Below are 20170 nucleotides of genomic sequence, written 5' to 3'. Positions count from 1 at the left end.
TACAATACTCACACAAACACACTGTCCTTACACTACTCACACAGACACACTGTCCTTACAATACTCACACAGACACACTGTCCTTACAATACTCACACAGACAGACACAGCTGTCCTTACAATACTCACACAGACAGACACGCTGTCCTTACAATACTCACACAGACAGACATGCTGTCCTTACAATACTCACACAGACACACTGTCCTTACAATACTCACACAGACAGACACACTGTCCTTACAATACTCACACAGACAGACATGCTGTCCGTACAACACTCACACAGACAGACACACTGTCCTTACAATACTCACACAGACAGACACGCTGTCTGTACAATACTCACACAGACACGCTGTCTTTACAATACTCACACAGACACACTGTCCTTACAATACTCACACAGACACACTGTCCTTACAATACTCACACAGACAGACACACTGTCCTTACAACACTCACACAGACACACTGTCCTTACAATACTCACACAGACAGACACACAGTCCTTACAATACTCACACAGACAGACACACTGTCCTTACAATACTCACACAGACAGACACACTGTCCTTACAATACTCACACAGACAGACACACTGTCCTTACAACACTCACACAGACACGCTGTCCTTACAATACTCACACAGACAGACACACTGTCCTTACAATACTCACACAGACAGACACACTGTCCTTACAATACTCACACAGACAGACACACTGTCCTTACAACACTCACACAGACACACTGTCCTTACAATACTCACACAGACTACAATACTCACACAGACAGACTGTCCTTACAATACTCACACAGACAGACACACAGTCCTTACAATACTCACACAGACAGACACACTGTCCTTACAATACTCACACAGACAGACACACTGTCCTTACAATACTCACACAGATTGACATGCTGTCCTTACAATACTCACACAGATTGACATGCTGTCCTTACAATACTCACACAGACAGACACACTGTCCTTACAATACTCACACAGACAGACACACTGTCCTTACAATACTCACACAGACAGACACACTGTCCTTAGAATACTCACACAGACAGACACACTGTCCTTACAATACTCACACAGACAGACACGCTGTCCTTACAATACTCACACAGACAGACACACTGTCCTTACAATACTCACACAGATTGACACGCTGTCTGTACAATACTCACTCAATGCTCTGTTTGCGGAGTAAAGAAGCCGACTGCAGGAACCCCCCTCCGTCCGAAGGGAGGGAGGAGGAGAGGGAGGTGGTGACGGGGGGAGAGTGGGGGGAGTCAGTATCCTCCATGGACACGATGTGGTCGCTGCCGCACTTTGGGCACTGAAGACGCTCCTTCTTCTCACCTGTGGCGGACATCCGAAGGTTTGTCAGGTGTTTCTTGTTTGTTTGTTTTTTGCTTTTGATTTGTTTGTACAGTAATAAAATAAAGGAAGATGATGATGATGATGATATGGATACTTACAAACGGCCTATCCTTGGCTGGAAACCAAGCTCAAAGTACTTTACAAACGATGTCATTTGCACAACAGGCTGCCTACCTGGGTAGAGCCGACTGACGGCTGCCATTGAGCGCTCATTAATTCGTTTCCTGTGTTATTCAGATTTCAGGCATGCACATATACACACTCAGACAGACATGTAAAATTTTACATGTGTGACCGTTTTGTTCATTTACCCCACCATGTAAGCAGCCATACTACGTTTCCGAGGGTGCGCATGCTGGGTACGTTCTTAATTCCATAACACACTGAACACTGACATGGATTACATGATCTTTGACATGCGTATTTCATTTTCTGCTTGCATATACACATGACGTGGGTTCAGGCTGATGATAGCTATGTCTATAAAACTTGCAATATCACAATTAAAAGAATCTCCAAAATTGCGGACTATAAACCTTTTTCAAAGATGAATGATGTAATGCACATGCAGAAGATCAAACACACATGTTAAAGGTCCTAGAAATCCCGGTCAGTGTTCAGTGGGTTATGGAAACAAGGACATACCCAGCATGCACACTCCCGAAAACGGAGTATATCTGGGTGGCGCTGTAGTATAGCGACGCGCTCTCCCTGGGGAGAGCAGCCCGAATTTCACACAGAGAAATCTGTTGTGATCAAAAGAAATACACAACATGGCAGGGTAAAAATGGTCAAATACTTAAAAGCCCACTCCAAATCGAGAGCTGCAGCCCATAAATGCAGAAGAAGAGGAAGAATTATCATTATCATTTTTTCATTTAATATCGTTTCATTTCTTACTATTATTATCATAATTGTGGAGTGGAGTGATGGCCTAGAGGTAACGTATCTGCCTACGAAGCTAGAGAATCTGAGCGCGCTGGTTCGAATCACGGCTCAGCTGCCGATATTTTCTCCCCCTCCACTAGACCTTGAGTGGTGGTCTGGACACTAGTCATTCGGATGAGACGATAAACCGAGGTCCCGTCTGCAGCATGCACTTAGTGCACGTAAAAGAACCCACGGCAACAAAAGGGTTGTTCCTGGCAAAATTCTGTAGAAAAATCTACTTCGACAGGAAAAACAAATAAAACTGCACACAGGAAAAAATACAAAAAAATGGGTGGTGCTGTAGTGTAGCGATGCACTCTCCCTGGGAGAGCAGCCCAAATTTCACACAGAGAAATCTGTTGTGATAAAAAAAATACAAAATACAAAAAAACAAAACAAAGAATATTGTTATTATCCTTTTAAAAAAAAATTCATTACTATTGCTATTACAATTATTGTTATCATTATCATCATTATTACTATCATCATTACCTCCGACGCTGGTCATGGATTCAAAGTCTCTGATGCTGCCTGTGTGTGGAATGCTCTCCCTGTATACAATGCTAGTGGCCTCCCCTCTCTGGAATTGACTGCTGCACTTCAGACACTGAGGACACACCACCACAGCCATCACTGCTGATGCAAGAAAGCATCCATCACTGCAAATTCATAGCCTTGACAACAACCAGGTAACAAATGTACGAGTCTCACACAGAATAAAGTACAAGATCAGCACTCTATGTTATAAATGTATTCACAAATCTGCCCCTTCCTATCTCTGTGGCTGCCTTCACCTCTACATTCCATCTCGATCTCTACGATCGGCTTCGGATCCACTGTTTACACATACCCAGATTCAAACACTTCACTGTTGGACACTGTTCTTTCTCTGTCTCTGGACCTTGCGATTGGAATGAACTTCCTCTTACGCTTCATCAGGTCTCCACTCAGCTCTTTCAAGTCTGGCCTTAAAACCCACCTCTTCCCAAAATAGCCTCCCTTCCCTGCCTCTTCCTTGTCTTCAGTTTCTCCAGTTTAGAGTTATGCATGCGTGTGAATGACTGGTGTGAAAGCGCTTAGATTTGTCTCTGCACAATATTCAGCGCTATATAAATACTATTATTCTTCTTCTTCTTATTATTATCATTATTATTACCAAGATCCTTTTTGTTATTAAGCTGGAACATGCACAGAACACACAGGGAAAGACACCAACATTCATATTCTTGTAACACACATCCACATGGATATACACACATGATTTATTCACTAATTGACAGTAGTCTTGCTTAGAATACTATATAAATGTATTTCATTATGTAGTTTTTATATTCATCTTCATTCTGCTTTCTTTATGCTTCATCTGTTTTGTTAGGGTTCCCCCCCCCCTTTTTATGTATATATATATATATATATATATATATATATATATATATATATATATATATATGTCAATTGTGTAAGTGTTATAAAAAATGGAAATTAAAAAAAGTGAAAAATACACACTCACATAAACATATACTTATCCACTCACACACAAACTCTCACATCCACACACACATATACAGAAAATTTTAAAAGTTAAACATGCACACACACACACACAAACACATACACTCATACACACACTTTCATATCCACACACACATATACAGAAATTTTTAAAAGTTAAACATGCACACACACAAATAAACACACACACACACACACTCACATCCACACACACATGCATATACAAACACATCCACACACACACACACACAGTGTCTTGCCCAAGTTACATCCCCACTCTCTCAGTCAAGAGGGTTTTAGGACAGTCGGCATAGGGATGATTCCCAAAGGCCAACTAGGCCCCAAGGCTGCAGCACTAAGAGCCAGTGCAATCTTGCCTCTTAGTTTAAGAGTCATAGTCCTTCACAAAAGACTAAGCTGTAAATGGTTTCCCTTTGCAATGTAGAAACCATTGATGATACAGCTCTCATGATGCTGCTGGCCCAGCTGTAAGGTTACATCAATCTGTCTTATGAGCTGAGTGTTGGGCATAGTACAATACAACACAATACAATAAAACAGAATAAACCACAAAACAACACAATACAAACACAACACAACACAACATAAAACAACACAATGCAATAAAACACAACACAATACAATAAAACATAATACAATACAAAACAACAGAATACAACACAATACAATAAAACACAACAGAATACAACACAAAACAAAACAATACAATAAAACACAACACAATACAACACCAAGCAACACAATACAATAAAACACAACACAATACAATACAAAACAACACAATGCAATATAACACAATACAACACAACACAAAACAACACAATACAATAAAATACAACAGAATACAACACAACACAATGCAATAAAACACAACACAATACAACATAATACAATAAAACACAATACAACAAAACACAATACAACACAATGCAACAACACAACACAATACACAACAAATACAACACAAAACAACACAACACAATGCAATAAAACACAACACAATACAACATAATACAATAAAACACAATACAACAAAACACAATACAACACAATGCAAAAAAACACAACACAATATAACACAACAAAATACAACACAAAATAACACAATACAAATACAACCCAATGCAATAAAACACAACACAACACAAAACAACACAATGCAATAAAACACAACACAAAACAACACAATGCAACAATACACAATACAATAAAACACAACACAATATAACACAACACAACAGTGTCCAACATACAGACCTGATACATGACGGCCAGTTTTCTCCTGGCAGCCTCCACCTTGACGTCCACAAAGGGCTGAACCAGGTGACACAGGTGCTGCCCACACCACAGACAACACACTGTATCTCATGGGCATGTGGGGCGCTACTCTGATGCCGATCCTGTAAACTTACATCTCTCTCTCTCTCTTCTCTCTCCCTCTTTCTTTCTCTATTCTCTCTCTCTCTCTAATATCTCTTCTCCTCTCTCTCTTTCCCTCTCCCTCTTTCTTTCTCTACTCTCTCTTCTCCTCTCTCTCTCTCCTTCTTTCTTTCTCTACTATCTCTGTTCTCTTTTCTCCTCTCTCTCTTTCTCTCCTCATCTGATGAGCATGTCTGGCTTTACTCTGATACTGCTTATAAAAACTTCCATCTCTCTCTCTCTCTCTCCCTAATCTCTCTCTCTCCCTCTTCCCCTCTCTCCTCTCTTTCTTTCTCTCTCTTTATCCTCTCTCTTCCCTTCTCTCTCTCTCTGCCTCCCCCTCTCTATATATATCTAAGAGGAGAAAAAAAATGTCCCCAGAAAGCAACCATGTGTTTGTTCTGTATTGTCCATGTGTTCTGTGTGGCTTGTTCAGGATTAAAGAGGCTATGCCAGTCTTGAATAAAAGCTAATTTGTGTTTGCACATTTCTTCTGTCTTTGCTGCTGTGTGCACATGTCAAATGATTGGTATAAGGACAGGCCCGGCGCTTCCTTTTTTGAGGAAGTTTCTGGGTTTGTTCCAATGTACCTTTTATTTACCTGTGTGCTAGCTGATTCGGTAGCGTAAGCAGCACTGACTTGAAGCTGTGTACCTTGTGTATGGAGAGAGTTACCACTCTTTATTTATTTTGTCCCCACTATATCTAAGTGTTTTTTCATACACATTAAGATTCATGATAAATGGCATAATACTTGTCTATAATCAATTACGTATGTGTGTCAATGTAAATATACATAGAACTTCAGGGATCGACATAAAAAGCATGAGAAAAAAACTGAGTTTATATACACACTCAAGACAAGCACACACAAACACACGCACCCTCACACACACCACTCACACACATACAAGCATCACCACCAACGTACATACACACACACACACATACCTTAGCATCATCACAATCCGCCATGATGTACACACGACACTTGCGATCTTTGCGGATGGAGCTGAACTCCAGGATGACCTTGACACCCTGGGGGTCACGATCCACCGACCTTTCCGACTGATACACTTCCTCCTCTTCTGTGCGCACAGCTGTCAAACTCTGACACCACAAGCAACAACAATAATGGATGCTTACATACCACAATATCCAGAAAACTGCTCCAGGCCAAATCATATCAAATCAAATAATATCATTAATAATGAAGTGCTCTTCTAAAGTGCTGTTCCCTCACAGAGAGGCTCACGGTGCTTCACAAATTAAATGTAGTAGGAAAGAAACAACAATTGTCAAGAAATTTCAAATAACAGTCGCTCACGGCACTCCATAAATTACATGTGACACAAGTGAAGCAACAATCATAAGAAAAAGAATCAACCATGAAGGAACAGTCACCATACCTGTATCATGAACAGCACACACACACACACACACACACTGTTCCCTCACACACACACACACACTGTTCCCTCACACACACACATACACACTGTTCCATCACACACACACACACACACACAAACACACTGTTCCCTCACACACACACACTGTTCCCTCACACACACACACACTGTTCCCTCACACACACACACACACACACACACACACACACACTGTTCCCTCACACACACACACACACTGTTCCCTCACACACACACACACACACACACACTGTTCCCTCACACACACACACACACACACACACTGTTCCCCCCCCCCCACACACACACACACACACTGTTCCCTCACACACACACACACACACACACACACTGTTCCCTCACACACACACACACACACACACTGTTCCCCCCCCCCCCCACACACACACACACACACTGTTCCCTCATACACACACACACACTGTTCCATCACACACACACACACACACACACACTGTTCCCTCACACACACACACACACACACTGTTCCCTCTCACACACACACACACACACTGTTCCCTCACACACACACACACACACTGTTCCCTCACACACACACACACACACAGAGTAAAAATATGACTGTTCCCTCACACACACACACACACACACACACACACACACACACTGTTCCCTCACACACACACACACACACACACAATTCATGTTGTTTACAGCCCATAACTACTCAAAGTGCTTTACAAAACTCATGGTTCTAAGTAACGCATAACATGAGTACACATGAAAATGCAGTTAACGAATGATAGATCCATACACATACATAGAATTATGAAATATAAAATGTAAATAAACCTGATCTTTGTTGAAATATTACAAGCAAACACACACACACACACGCACACAAAGACTGTCTATCGAAACAGTGTGTTAAAACACAGAATTACAATTTCAGTTTTGGAAGGTGGTGTCAATGTGTTTTGACAAATCTATGTACATACACTACACATGCATGCAGGAAAAATACAAAAAAAATGGGTGGCGCTGTAGTGTAGCGACGCGCTCTTCCGGGGGGGAGCAGCCCGAATTTCACACAGAGAAATCTGCTGTGATAAAAAGAAATACAAATACATCTGCTAGGCAGATGCCTGACAGCAGCATACCTCAACGCTTGTCAGGCCTTGAGTGCATGCATATATATTTACATACCCGAGTATTCTGCCAGAGGACAACACTCGTTGCCATGGGTTCTTTTTTCGCATGCCAAGTACGTGCAGCACATGGGACCTTGGTTTATCATCTCATCCGACTGACTGGATGCTCAGTCTGACTTTGGAGAATGTGAATCCAACCCAGACCCTCACACACTGAACCGGCAGACAAGCACCTTAACTCACCCAGCCCTGCCAGTGAGCTCTCCGGACTCCCCCCACAGACGACCCATTTGTATGGGTAAGAAATGAAATCGCTAAAAAACAAATGTTAGAATTTATGAACTGAAAACTTCCAAACTGATCAGTAATGTAACGAGTTGGTTGGGGACAAAATATCAAACTTCCTTCTTATGCTATCATCCAGTGAGATGAAAGCATCCATATTTTTTTGTTAGAAATTTGCACACACTGATGACTTGTAGTTGTACGAATCCAGGGAAACACACACAGTTTGAAACATATTGAATTCAGAACATCATGTAGCCCGAACGGGGCCCCTTTGTCTAATTCTGTTGTCTGCCTTGTGACTGAGAAGAGACTGGGTCCTACGTCATTGTTGACACACACTGTTCATGTGAACCAGTCACCGCAAAAATAATTCTCCTGCTTGCGAGCACAGCAACACACTCTGCATTCACTGGTCGCGGTGGAGAGTGGAAAGGTCAGTTAAGATATTCTTAGCTCATGATGTCATTATGCAAAGTAGGTGCCACTCCAAAAATGTGAAACTCACTAAAGCCCCAATTATGCTCCTTTGTCTGAAACAGTTGTAAACAGTAGGGGCTTGATCAGGGTCCATCATCTGGAGTGAGCCATCTTCCTCGCTCACACTTTGAGTAAACACACAATACATGAGCCAAAAAAACAAAAAGTGAAGGCTGACCTGCAGGTCCAGCTTATCCTTCATGATTCCATTGACGTCCTTCTCCACCAGGTAGCGTGGCGACAGCGTGATGATGAAGGGGTCGTCGTGATGTCCTGGCAAGGTCACGATGAACGGCTCACTCTGCTCCTCTATGACACACCCACAACACGGAGCACATCACAAACCCGGCTCCTGTGTACAGCGTCACTTAGCTCGTGTGAAAGAACTGACTAGGAAATGCACACAGACACACACATACACACACACGTGCGCGCACACACATGTGCCCACCCGGACACACACATATATATGTGAACACATGCACATGCGAACACACACACACACACACAATTGAACACACAGGTTTAATATGCAGACTCATGTTTTGTGCAAACACACATGTGAGATAAAAACTGTTGTATTTGGACCTAAACTGCAGAAATGCCCAACTTGTTAAATCAGGTGTCAAAGTTTTGCTGTGATAATCAGAATTATTCTTTGACTGGTACTGTACTGAATAAAACTTTGATCTTTATTAAAGTTGTTATGAAGACAATATACTGCAACAAAACAATAATTGTACATTACAACAATATAACAATACAATAATACAACAAAACAAGACAGGTATATACAATACCACAATACAAGACAACAATACAACTAAAGGATATAACACAACAGTAATACAACGCAACAGAAGTATGTAACAACATAATATACTACAATAATATAACACAACAATAATACAAATACATCACGACATAAGAATATAACAGAACATCATACAATACAAATACATCACAACAACACAAAAAATATATCACAACAATAATACAATATCAATACAACACAACATAATCATATAATACAACACAATACAATACAAATATAACAGCACAACAACAACACAATACACACACAACAGAATAATATAACACAACACAATACAAATACAACAAAACAAAACAAGAATGTACCACAACAATACAACAATAATACAAATACAACAATACAACACAAGAATATATCACAACCACAAAACAACAATACAACAATAATACAATACAAACACAACAATATAACACAAGAATATATCACAACCAGAAAACAACAATACAACAATAATACAATACAAACACAACACAACAATACAACACAAGAATATATCACAACCATAAAACAATAATACAATATAAATACAACACAACAATACAACACAAGAATATATCACAACCAGAAAACAACAATACAACAATAATACAATACAAATACAACACAACAATACAACACAAGAATATATCACAACCATAAAACACCACCACAACAAACCCATCCACCGACCTGGCTCCTGAACGCTGTCCTGAGCTCTGTACGACAACGGCGATGCCGGCGACTTCTCCCCACCTCCGTCACCATCCACCCCCTCCCTCACCCCCTCCTCTTCAACACCAACAGCCGAATCCCCACCTTCCGTCATCCTGTCTTTCGCCACTCCGGAATCACCGCCTTGGGCCGACAGCACGGCTGAAGTGCGGGGGGAGGGGATGTCACTGGCCCCCCCATCCTCTGCTCCAGAACTGGAGCTGAGGAACAAGTCATCTCTCTTGAACACTCTCTCCCCTGACTCTCTGTCCTGCTCCGATTCTCTCCCTTTACCTCCACACCCTCGGTCCGATGTTTCTGAATCGTCGATCCCCCCTGTGCCTGGCCCGCCCGCGTGGACGTCGACCGTGACTTTCTCTTGACTGGCAACGGCGATATCAACATCGGTACCGGACTTTCGAAGAGTCTGTGATTTGTTGGCGGAGTCGGCATCGCTATTGACAACGCACGAGGCTGGGTAAGGGAGGAGGCCCTGGTCCTCAACGGCCTGCAGCCAGTTGTCGCCATAGCAACGGCGCAGGTGCTCCATCTCGGCACGCGTCTCCTGCACTTCCTGTCTACGTAGCTGGGCCAGGGTCTCCATGCGGCTGGTGGCTCTCGGCGTGGTGGCTGGGGACATGGAGAGAGAGGGAGGTGGTAAGGTGTACGTTGTATGGTATTGTATGGTACACTAGGACGGGCGCAACAGCCGAGTGGTTATAACGTTGGACTTTCAATCTGAGGGTCCCGGGTTCGAATCTCGGTAACGGCACCTGGTGGGTAAAGGGTGGAGATTTTTCCGATCTCCCAGGTCAAGATATGTGCCAGAACCCCCTTCATATGCATACACAGGCAGAAGATCAAATACGCACGTTAAAGATTCTGTAATCCATGTCAGTGTTTGGTGGGTTATGGAAACAAGAACATACCCAGAATGCACACCCCCGAAAACGTAGTATGGCTGTCTATACAGCAGGGTAAAAATGGTCATTCATGTAAAAGCCCACTCGTGTATATATGAGTGCATAGGAGTTGCAGCCCATGAACAAAAACGAAGAAGAAAAAGCAGAAGTAGTAGTATTATTGTACTGTCTTTTTGTCACGGGCTGCTCTCCCCTGGAACAGCACATCGCTACACTGAGAGTGCCATCCATTTTTCTTGTACTGCTTCCTGCCTGCAGTTGTTTTTTTTTTTTAATCCGTTTTCCTATTTTTCTACAGAAATTTGCCAGAAACAATCCTTTTGTTGCCTTGGGTTCATTTAGCTGTGCTAAATGCATGCTGCACACTGGACGTCGGTCAATCATCTCATCTGAATGACTGGTGTCAAGGTCTGGTGGAGGGGGAGACAATGCTGGCTACTGTAGTGTGATAACGCTAGGTGGACATGTTACCTCTAGACCATCACTCCACTTAGGTGCAGTGTAGTGTGGTGTGGTGTGGTTTGGTGCAGTGTGGTGCGGTGTGGTGTGGTGTGGTTTGGTGCAGTGTGGTGCGGTGTGGTGTGGTGTGCTGTGGTATGGCGTGGTGTGGTGTGGTGTGGTGTGGTGTGGTGTGGTGTGGTATGGTATGGCGTGGTGTGGTGAGATGTGTGGTGTGGTGTGGTGTGGTGTGGTGTGGTGTGGTGTGGTGAGGTGTGGTGTGGTGTGGTGAGTTGTGGTGTAGTGTGCTGTGCTGTGCTGTGCTGTGGTGTGGTGTGGTGTGGTGTGGTGTGCTGTGGTATGGCGTGGTGTGGTGTGGTGTGAAGTGGAGTGGAGTGGTGTGGTGTGGTGTGGTGAGGTGTGGTGTGGTGTGGTGAGTTGTGGTGTAGTGTGCTGTGCTGTGCTGTGCTGTGGTGTGGTGTGGTGTGGTGTGGTGTGCTGTGGTATGGCGTGGTGTGGTGTGGTGTGAAGTGGAGTGGAGTGGTGTGGTGTGGTGAGGTGTGGTGTGGTGTGGTGTGGTGTGGTGTGGTTTGGTGAGGTGTGGTGAGGTGTGGTATGGCGTGGTGTGGTGTGGTGTGGTGTGAAGTGGAGTGGAGTGGTGTGGTGAGGTGTGGTGTGGCGTGGTGTGGTGTGGTGTGGTGTGGTGTGGTGTGGTGTGAAGTGGAGTGGAGTGGTGTGGAGTGGTGTGGTGTGGTGTGGTGTGGCGTGGTGTGGTGTGGTGTGGTGTGAAGTGGAGTGGTGCGGTGTGGTGTGGTGTGGTGTGGTGTGGTGGTGTGGTGTGGTGTGGTGCAGTGTGGTGCTGTGGTGTGGTGTGGTGTCTACATGCGGCTGGTGGCTCAGGGGGTGGAGGGATGGGGGGGTGGGTGAGGACAGAGAGCAGGAGGTGGTGTGGTGCATGTTGTATGGTACATTACAGCACGGTACAGTATGGTATGGTGTTGTATGGTACATTACAGCATGGTACAGTATGGTATGGTGTTGTATGGTACATTACAGCATGGTACAGTATGGTATGGTGTTGTATGGTACATTACAGCATGGTACAGTATGGTATGGTGTTGTATGGTACATTACAGCATGGTACAGTATGGTATGGTGTTGTATGGTACATTATAGTATAGTACAGTATGGTATGGTATTGTATGGTACATTATAGTATAGTACAGTATGGTATGGTGTTGTATGGTACATTATAGTATAGTACTGTAGTGGTATGGTGTTGTATAATGTGGAATGGGTCGATGTTGTATAGTGTTACTATACATGTTGTATAGTGTTGTATTGTATAGTACAATGTTGTACAATGTGGAATGGGTTGATGTTGTATAGTGTTGTATTGTATAGTACAATGTTGTATAATGTGGAATGGGTCGATGTTGTATAGTGTTGTATTGTACAGTACAATGTTGTAAGGTATAGTGTTGTATTGTACAGTACAATGTTGTATAATGTGGAATGGGTCGATGTTGTATAGTGTTGTATTGTATAGTACAATGTTGTATAAATGTGGAATGGGTCAATGTTGTATAGTGTTGTATTGTATAGTACAATGTTGTAAGGTATAGTGTTGTATTGTACAGTACAATGTTGTATAATGTGGAATGGGTCGATGTTGTATGTGTTGTATTGTATAGTACAATGTTGTATAATGTGGAATGGGTCGATGTTGTATAGTATAGTACAATGTTGTAAGGTATAGTGTTGTATTGTACAGTACAATGTTGTATAATGTGGAATGGGTCGATGTTGTATGTGTTGTATTGTATAGTACAATGTTGTATAATGTGGAATGGGTCGATGTTGTATAGTGTTGTATTGTATAGTACAATGTTGTAAGGTATTCATTCCTGTCAATCCATCCAGCTTCAGTCACGTGCACACACACACACACACACACACATGTATATCACAGTGGACTTAGCAGTAGTAGTAGTAGTATCATTATCATTGTTATAACATCATCATCGTCAGCGTACTCACAAGGGGTCACGTCTCTGGATGAAAAGTCACCCCCAGAAGCCTCAAAATCCGGAATGTCCATCATCCGAGCCTTGGCTTTCCTCCGACCTTTTTTCTTCCGCGCTGACGACCCGACGGCTATCTGGTCCTCTGCAGCAGACGTGGGTCGCGATTGGCTGACAGACTGGTCGCTGTCGTCGTATCTCGGTCTGGGGGCTGGCTGGATGCTTTGCTGCCGAGGTCTGAGGTTGTCACTGTAGTTGATGACAGCTCTGGAGTTCTGCGACAGAAATTTCTGAGGCAAATAAACGATAGTGATCTGTTGGTTACTTGGTGTGGGTTCAGATGGGTATGCAGACATGGCCATCCCATGGAAGTCTGTCAGTAACATTTTGGACAAAGTGTCAGTTGCACACTGATGTGTTTTCTGCAAAAAAGACACAAACATGAACACACACCACAACTAACACGAATACAGAACACACACACAAATAACAGTAAGAATTGATAACCTGTTACACTACCAATAAAAACATAACCACAAAAACCTTGATGACATGTAACAACCGAGAAAAGAAAAGAAACAACTCTTCTTTATCTACAAAACGCACACACAAATAGCAGTATGTATTGATAATATATGCTATCAACATATTTGTATTTCTTTTTATCACAACACATTTATCTGAGTGAAATTCGGGCTGCTCTCCCCAGGGAGAGCGCATCGCTACACTACAGCGCCACCCATTTTTTGTATTTTTCCTGCGTGCAGTTTTTTTTTGTTTGTTTTTCCTATCGAAGTGGATTTTTCTACAGAATTTTGCCAGGAACAACCCTTTTGTTGCCGTGGGTTCTTTTATGTGCGCTAATTGTATGCTGCACACATCTCATCCGAATGACTAGCGTCCAGACCACCACTCAAGGTCTAGTGGAGGGGAAGAAAATATCGGTGGCTGAGCCGTGATTCAAACCAGCACGCTCAGATTCTCTCACTTCCTAGGCGAACACGTTACTTATAAGCCATTACTCCACTCTCTCTATATAAAAAAAACCCACAAAAAACAACAACCTTGATGACATACAGATAAAGAAGCCGTTTCTCTTCCGTTCTGCTGTTGTTATGACGATCTCTTGTGCCAAACACTTCACTGTCACCCTTGTTTCTGTCCTTGCACAGCTGTAATGTCTGGCGGTGTTGCTTGTCGGAAACATTTGCCGGAACAACTTTCCAGAACAGCCTGCCACACTGAGTGGTAGGTATTTTGTGCTCCACAAGGAGCAACGCTAATGATGTTTCAGCACAAACTGTATCCAGATCACACGGGCGCAATAGCCGAATGGTTAAAGCATTGGACTTTCAATCTGAGGGTCCCGGGTTCGAATCTAAGTAACGGCGCCTGGTGGGTAAAGGGTGGAGATTTTTATGATCTCCCAGGTCAACATATGTGCAGACCTGCAACTGCCTGAACCCCCTCATGTGTATACGCATGCAGAAGATCAAATACGCACGTTAAAGATCCTGTAATCCAGGCTCGGTGGGTTATGGAAACAAGAACATACCCAGCATGCACACCCCCAAAAGCGGAGTATGGCTGCCTACATGGTGGGTTAAAAACGGTAATACATGTAAAAGCTCACTCGCGTATACACAAGTGAACGTGGGAGTTGCAGCCCACAAACACAGAAGAAGAAGACGACGAAGTATCCAGTTCTTGTGGTGAAGTAATCAGGCCACTGACAAAAAATGAGCAACGCCTGGTGTTGCAGCACTGCAGATTCCACAATGGAGATTCAACTTGAATTTGATGTGCAGAATGATAAGTTACTTATGATTGGCTGAAATTTTGAAACATAAACACTCATTGGTCAAGACAATAATGGGTCAGCTGTGCTTTGTTGGTCTTTAATTGTTCATCTTTGAAACAATTTGGGGGAGATAAGTGTAGAATGATTTTTTTTTTTTTTTCATCTGACAAGCAATAGTAGCATTTTCGAAATGAGCGTAGAGGAATCAAAACACAGACACACACACACACACACACACAGAGTATACACACAAACACACCCACATCTCCGACACATAAACCACACACCTACATACCACTGCACCTCCCCCATCACACACATACCCCTCAACCCCCCAACAACCCCACACACACCCTCTACATACACACACACCACACATACACCCTCTACATGTAACACACACACACCACACACCTACACACACCCTCTACATTTAACATACACACATACACACACCCTATACATGTACACACACCACACACATACACACAAACACACACACACCACACACATACACACACCTTCTACATACACACACACACACCACACACACACACACACCACACACACACACACACACACACACGACACATACCCACACACACACACGACACATACACACACACACCACACACATACACACACACACCTACACACCACACACATACACACACACGACACATACACACACACACCACACACATACACACGACACATACACACACACACCACACACACACACACACACACCACACACATACATTTACCATTGCACTTGTGTCTTATAAACCTTAAGGTTTCATGACAATAAAATCTATTCTATTCTATTCTATTCACACACACACCACACACAAACATACACACACACACCACACACATATACACACACCACACACACACAAACATACACACATACACCACACACATATACACACACCACACACACACAAACATACACACACACACACCACACACATCACACACACACACACACACCACACATACACACACACACCACACACACACACACCACACACATACACACACACACACACGACACACATACACACACACCACACACAAACATACACACACACACCACACACACATACACACACAAACAAGAATTATACCTGAATCTCTTTGTGGCTGACATAGTGATCGTCCAGGAAGAACTGAAAAAAACGAAAAACCAACAAAAAATACAAACAAACAAAGAAGGAAATAAACATGTAAATGAGAGCAATTATTTCTGTTCATGACAAGATGAGAGCAGGTTACCAAGATCTTACTCACTCCTCAAGATCTGTCCAGTGGAACACACTGACATATGCTGTTTTGCTGCTGAATATCATGACAGTTGTAGACATGATTACAGACTAGTTCATCATCAGCAATTTACTGTGTGGTCACAAATTATCATTAGCATTATTCTTATTATCTATCTTGATAATCATTTGTTTATAATACTTTATAATGTAGATGACATTAATTCACACTCTTCCATGCCCCGCCCCCACCCCCTGCCCACCCCCATCACTCCCCCCTGTTTGTACTGGTGCTCATATATCTATGTGTGGATGGATGTGCAAACTCAGCACAGATGTATGGATGAATGCATTTGTATATGTTATATTCAATTTTGTAAAGAATATACAAAATACAAAAAAACAAAAAACAAAAACAAATGCTAAATGAAACAGTTTACTCATGTGATCACCTGCTAGTCCTTAAAACCAGTCAAAGAGATCACAAAATAATGTTCAATGGTTGATTAAAACAACGTTTAACAGAACCAATTTGCCGACGCCTCACTCAATCCATGTAAACCTCAAAGAAATTCACCTTGCGAGACAGAGAGACGGTGGAGATGAACTGAAGGGAGAGCACTCTGTGGTCTCGTTTCATGGACACCGGACACCCCCGGAGATTCAGCTGGAGACAGACAACACAGCCACGACCCTTGGTTTATACATGCTGATTTCTTGTGTTTCTTCTGTGCATAAAGGTGAACAGGTGTACCTTTTGTACTGCTGTACAGGTGTACCATTTGTACAGGTGAACAGGTGTACCATTTGTACTGCTGTACAGGTGTACCATTTGTACTGCTGAACAGGTGTACCTTTTGTACTGCTGTACAGGTGTACCATTTGTACAGGTGAACAGGTGTACCCTTTGTACTGCTGTACAGGTGTACCATTTGTACAGGTGAACAGGTGTACCATTTGTACTGCTGTACAGGTGTACCATTTGTACAGGTGAACAGGTGTACCCTTTGTACTGCTGTACAGGTGTACCCTTTGTACTGCTGTACAGGTGTACCATTTGTACTGCTGTACAGGTGTACCCTTTGTACAGGTGAACAGGTGTACCATTTGTACTGCTGTACAGGTGTACCATTTGTACAGGTGAACAGGTGTACCATTTGTACAGGTGAACAGGTGTACCCTTTGTACAGGTGAACAGGTGTACCATTTGTACTGCTGTACAGGTGTACCATTTGTACAGGTGAACAGGTGTACCATTTGTACTGCTGTACAGGTGTACCATTTGTACAGGTGAACAGGTGTACCTTTTGTACTGCTGTACAGGTGTACCATTTGTACAGGTGAACAGGTGTACCTTTTGTACTGCTGTACAGGTGTACCATTTGTACTGCTGAACAGGTGTACCATTTGTACTGCTGTACAGGTTACCATTTGTACAGGTGAACAGGTGTACCATTTGTACTGCTGTACAGGTGTACCCTTTGTACTGCTGTACAGGTGTACCATTTGTACTGCTGTACAGGTGTACCATTTGTACTGCTGTACAGGTGTACCCTTTGTACTGCTGTACAGGTGTACCATTTGTACAGGTGAACAGGTGTACCATTTGTACAGGTGAACAGGTGTACCATTTGTACTGCTGTACAGGTGTACCATTTGTACAGGTGAACAGGTGTACCCTTTGTACTGCTGTACAGGTGTACCATTTGTACTGCTGTTCAGGTGTACCATTTGTACTGCTGTACAGGTGTACCATTTGTACTGCTGTTCAGGTGTACCATTTGTACTGCTGTACAGGTGTACCCTTTGTACTGCTGTACAGGTGTACCATTTGTACTGCTGTACAGGTGTACCATTTGTACAGGTGAACAGGTGTACCTTTTGTACTGCTGTACAGGTGTACCATTTGTACAGGTGAACAGGTGTACCATTTGTACAGGTGAACAGGTGTACCATTTGTACTGCTGTACAGGTGTACCATTTGTACAGGTGAACAGGTGTACCATTTGTACTGCTGAACAGGTGTACCATTTGTACTGCTGTACAGGTGTACCATTTGTACTGCTGTACAGGTGTACCATTTGTACAGGTGAACAGGTGTACCTTTTGTACTGCTGTACAGGTGTACCATTTGTACAGGTGAACAGGTGTACCATTTGTACTGCTGTACAGGTTACCATTTGTACAGGTGAACAGGTGTACCCTTTGTACTGCTGTACAGGTGTACCATTTGTACTGGTGAACAGGTGTACCATTTGTACTGCTGTACAGGGTGTACCTTTTGTACTGCTGTATAGGTGTACCATTTGTACTGCTGTACAGGCGTACCATTTGTACAGGTGAACAGGTGTACCATTTGTACAGGTGAACAGGTGTACCTTTTGTACTGCTGTACAGGTGTACCTTTTGTACTGCTGTATAGGTGTACCATTTGTACTGCTGTACACGTGTACCTTTTGTACAGGTGAACAGGTGTACCTTTTGTACTGCTGTACAGGTGGTACCATTTGTACAGGTGAACAGGTGTACCATTTGTACTGCTGTACAGGTGTACCATTTGTACTGCTGAACAGGTGTACCATTTGTACTGCTGTACAGGTTACCATTTGTACAGGTGAACAGGTGTACCAATTGTACAGGTGAACGAGTGTACCATTTGTACTGCTGTACAGGTGTACCATTTGTACAGGTGAACAGGTGTACCTTTTGTACTGCTGTACAGGTGTACCATTTGTACTGCTGAACAGGTGTACCATTTGTACTGCTGTACAGGTGTACCATTTGTACTGCTGTACAGGCGTACCATTTGTACAGGTGTACAGGTGAACAGGTGTACCCTTTGTACTGCTGTACACGTGTACCTTTTGTACTGCTGTACAGGTGTACCATTTGTACAGGTGAACAGGTGTACCTTTTGTACTGCTGTACAGGTGTACCATTTGTACAGGTGAACAGGTGTACCTTTTGCACTGCTGTACAGGTGTACCATTTGTACAGGTGAACAGGTGTACCTTTTGTACTGCTGTACAGGTGTACCATTTGTACAGGTGAACAGGTGTACCCTTTGTACTGCTGTACACGTGTACCTTTTGTACTGCTGTACAGGTGTACCATTTGTACAGGTGAACAGGTGTACCTTTTGTACTGCTGTACAGGTGTACCATTTGTACAGGTGAACAGGTGTACCATTTGTACTGCTGTACAGGTGTACCATTTGTACTGCTGTACAGGTTACCATTGTACTGCTGAACAGGTGTACCATTGTACAGGGTGAACAGGTGTACCCTTTGTACTGCTGTACAGGTTGTACCATTTGTACTGCTGTTCAGGGTGTACCATTTGTACTGCTGTACAGGTGTACCCTTTGTACTGCTGTTCAGGTGTACCATTTGTACTGCTGTACAGGTGTACCCTTTGTACTGCTGTACAGGTGTACCCTTTGTACTGCTGTACAGGTGTACCATTTGTACAGGTGAACAGGTGTACCTTTTGTACTGCTGTACAGGTGTACCATTTGTACAGGTGAACAGGTGTACCATTTGTACAGGTGAACAGGTGTACCATTTGTACTGCTGTACAGGT

At 43.1% G+C, this 20170-nt stretch overlaps 1 protein-coding gene across 2 annotated transcripts in view; it reads right to left on the bottom strand.

Annotated features, from left to right (window-relative positions):
• The window catches only part of LOC143276620 (uncharacterized), a 79033-nt gene that overhangs the window by 32820 nt on the left and 26043 nt on the right, over positions 1-20170 (bottom strand). For both annotated transcript variants that reach the window (XM_076581232.1, XM_076581233.1), the window contains exons 8-16: positions 17166-17255; positions 16454-16495; positions 13536-13794; positions 10114-10764; positions 8788-8918; positions 6233-6391; positions 5120-5197; positions 2822-2936; positions 1204-1378 (exon numbers count right to left, since the gene is read on the bottom strand). In XM_076581232.1, coding sequence (XP_076437347.1) covers positions 1204-1378; positions 2822-2936; positions 5120-5197; positions 6233-6391; positions 8788-8918; positions 10114-10764; positions 13536-13794; positions 16454-16495; positions 17166-17255 — 1700 coding nt within the window. The remainder of the gene's footprint in view (positions 1-1203; positions 1379-2821; positions 2937-5119; positions 5198-6232; positions 6392-8787; positions 8919-10113; positions 10765-13535; positions 13795-16453; positions 16496-17165; positions 17256-20170) is intronic.

This window comes from Babylonia areolata, chromosome 32 (genome assembly GCF_041734735.1).
Source record: "Babylonia areolata isolate BAREFJ2019XMU chromosome 32, ASM4173473v1, whole genome shotgun sequence".
Taxonomy (NCBI): Eukaryota; Metazoa; Mollusca; class Gastropoda; order Neogastropoda; family Buccinidae; genus Babylonia; species Babylonia areolata.
Note: the sequence above shows the minus strand (reverse complement) of the source record. Positions and strands in the feature narration are given on the sequence as shown.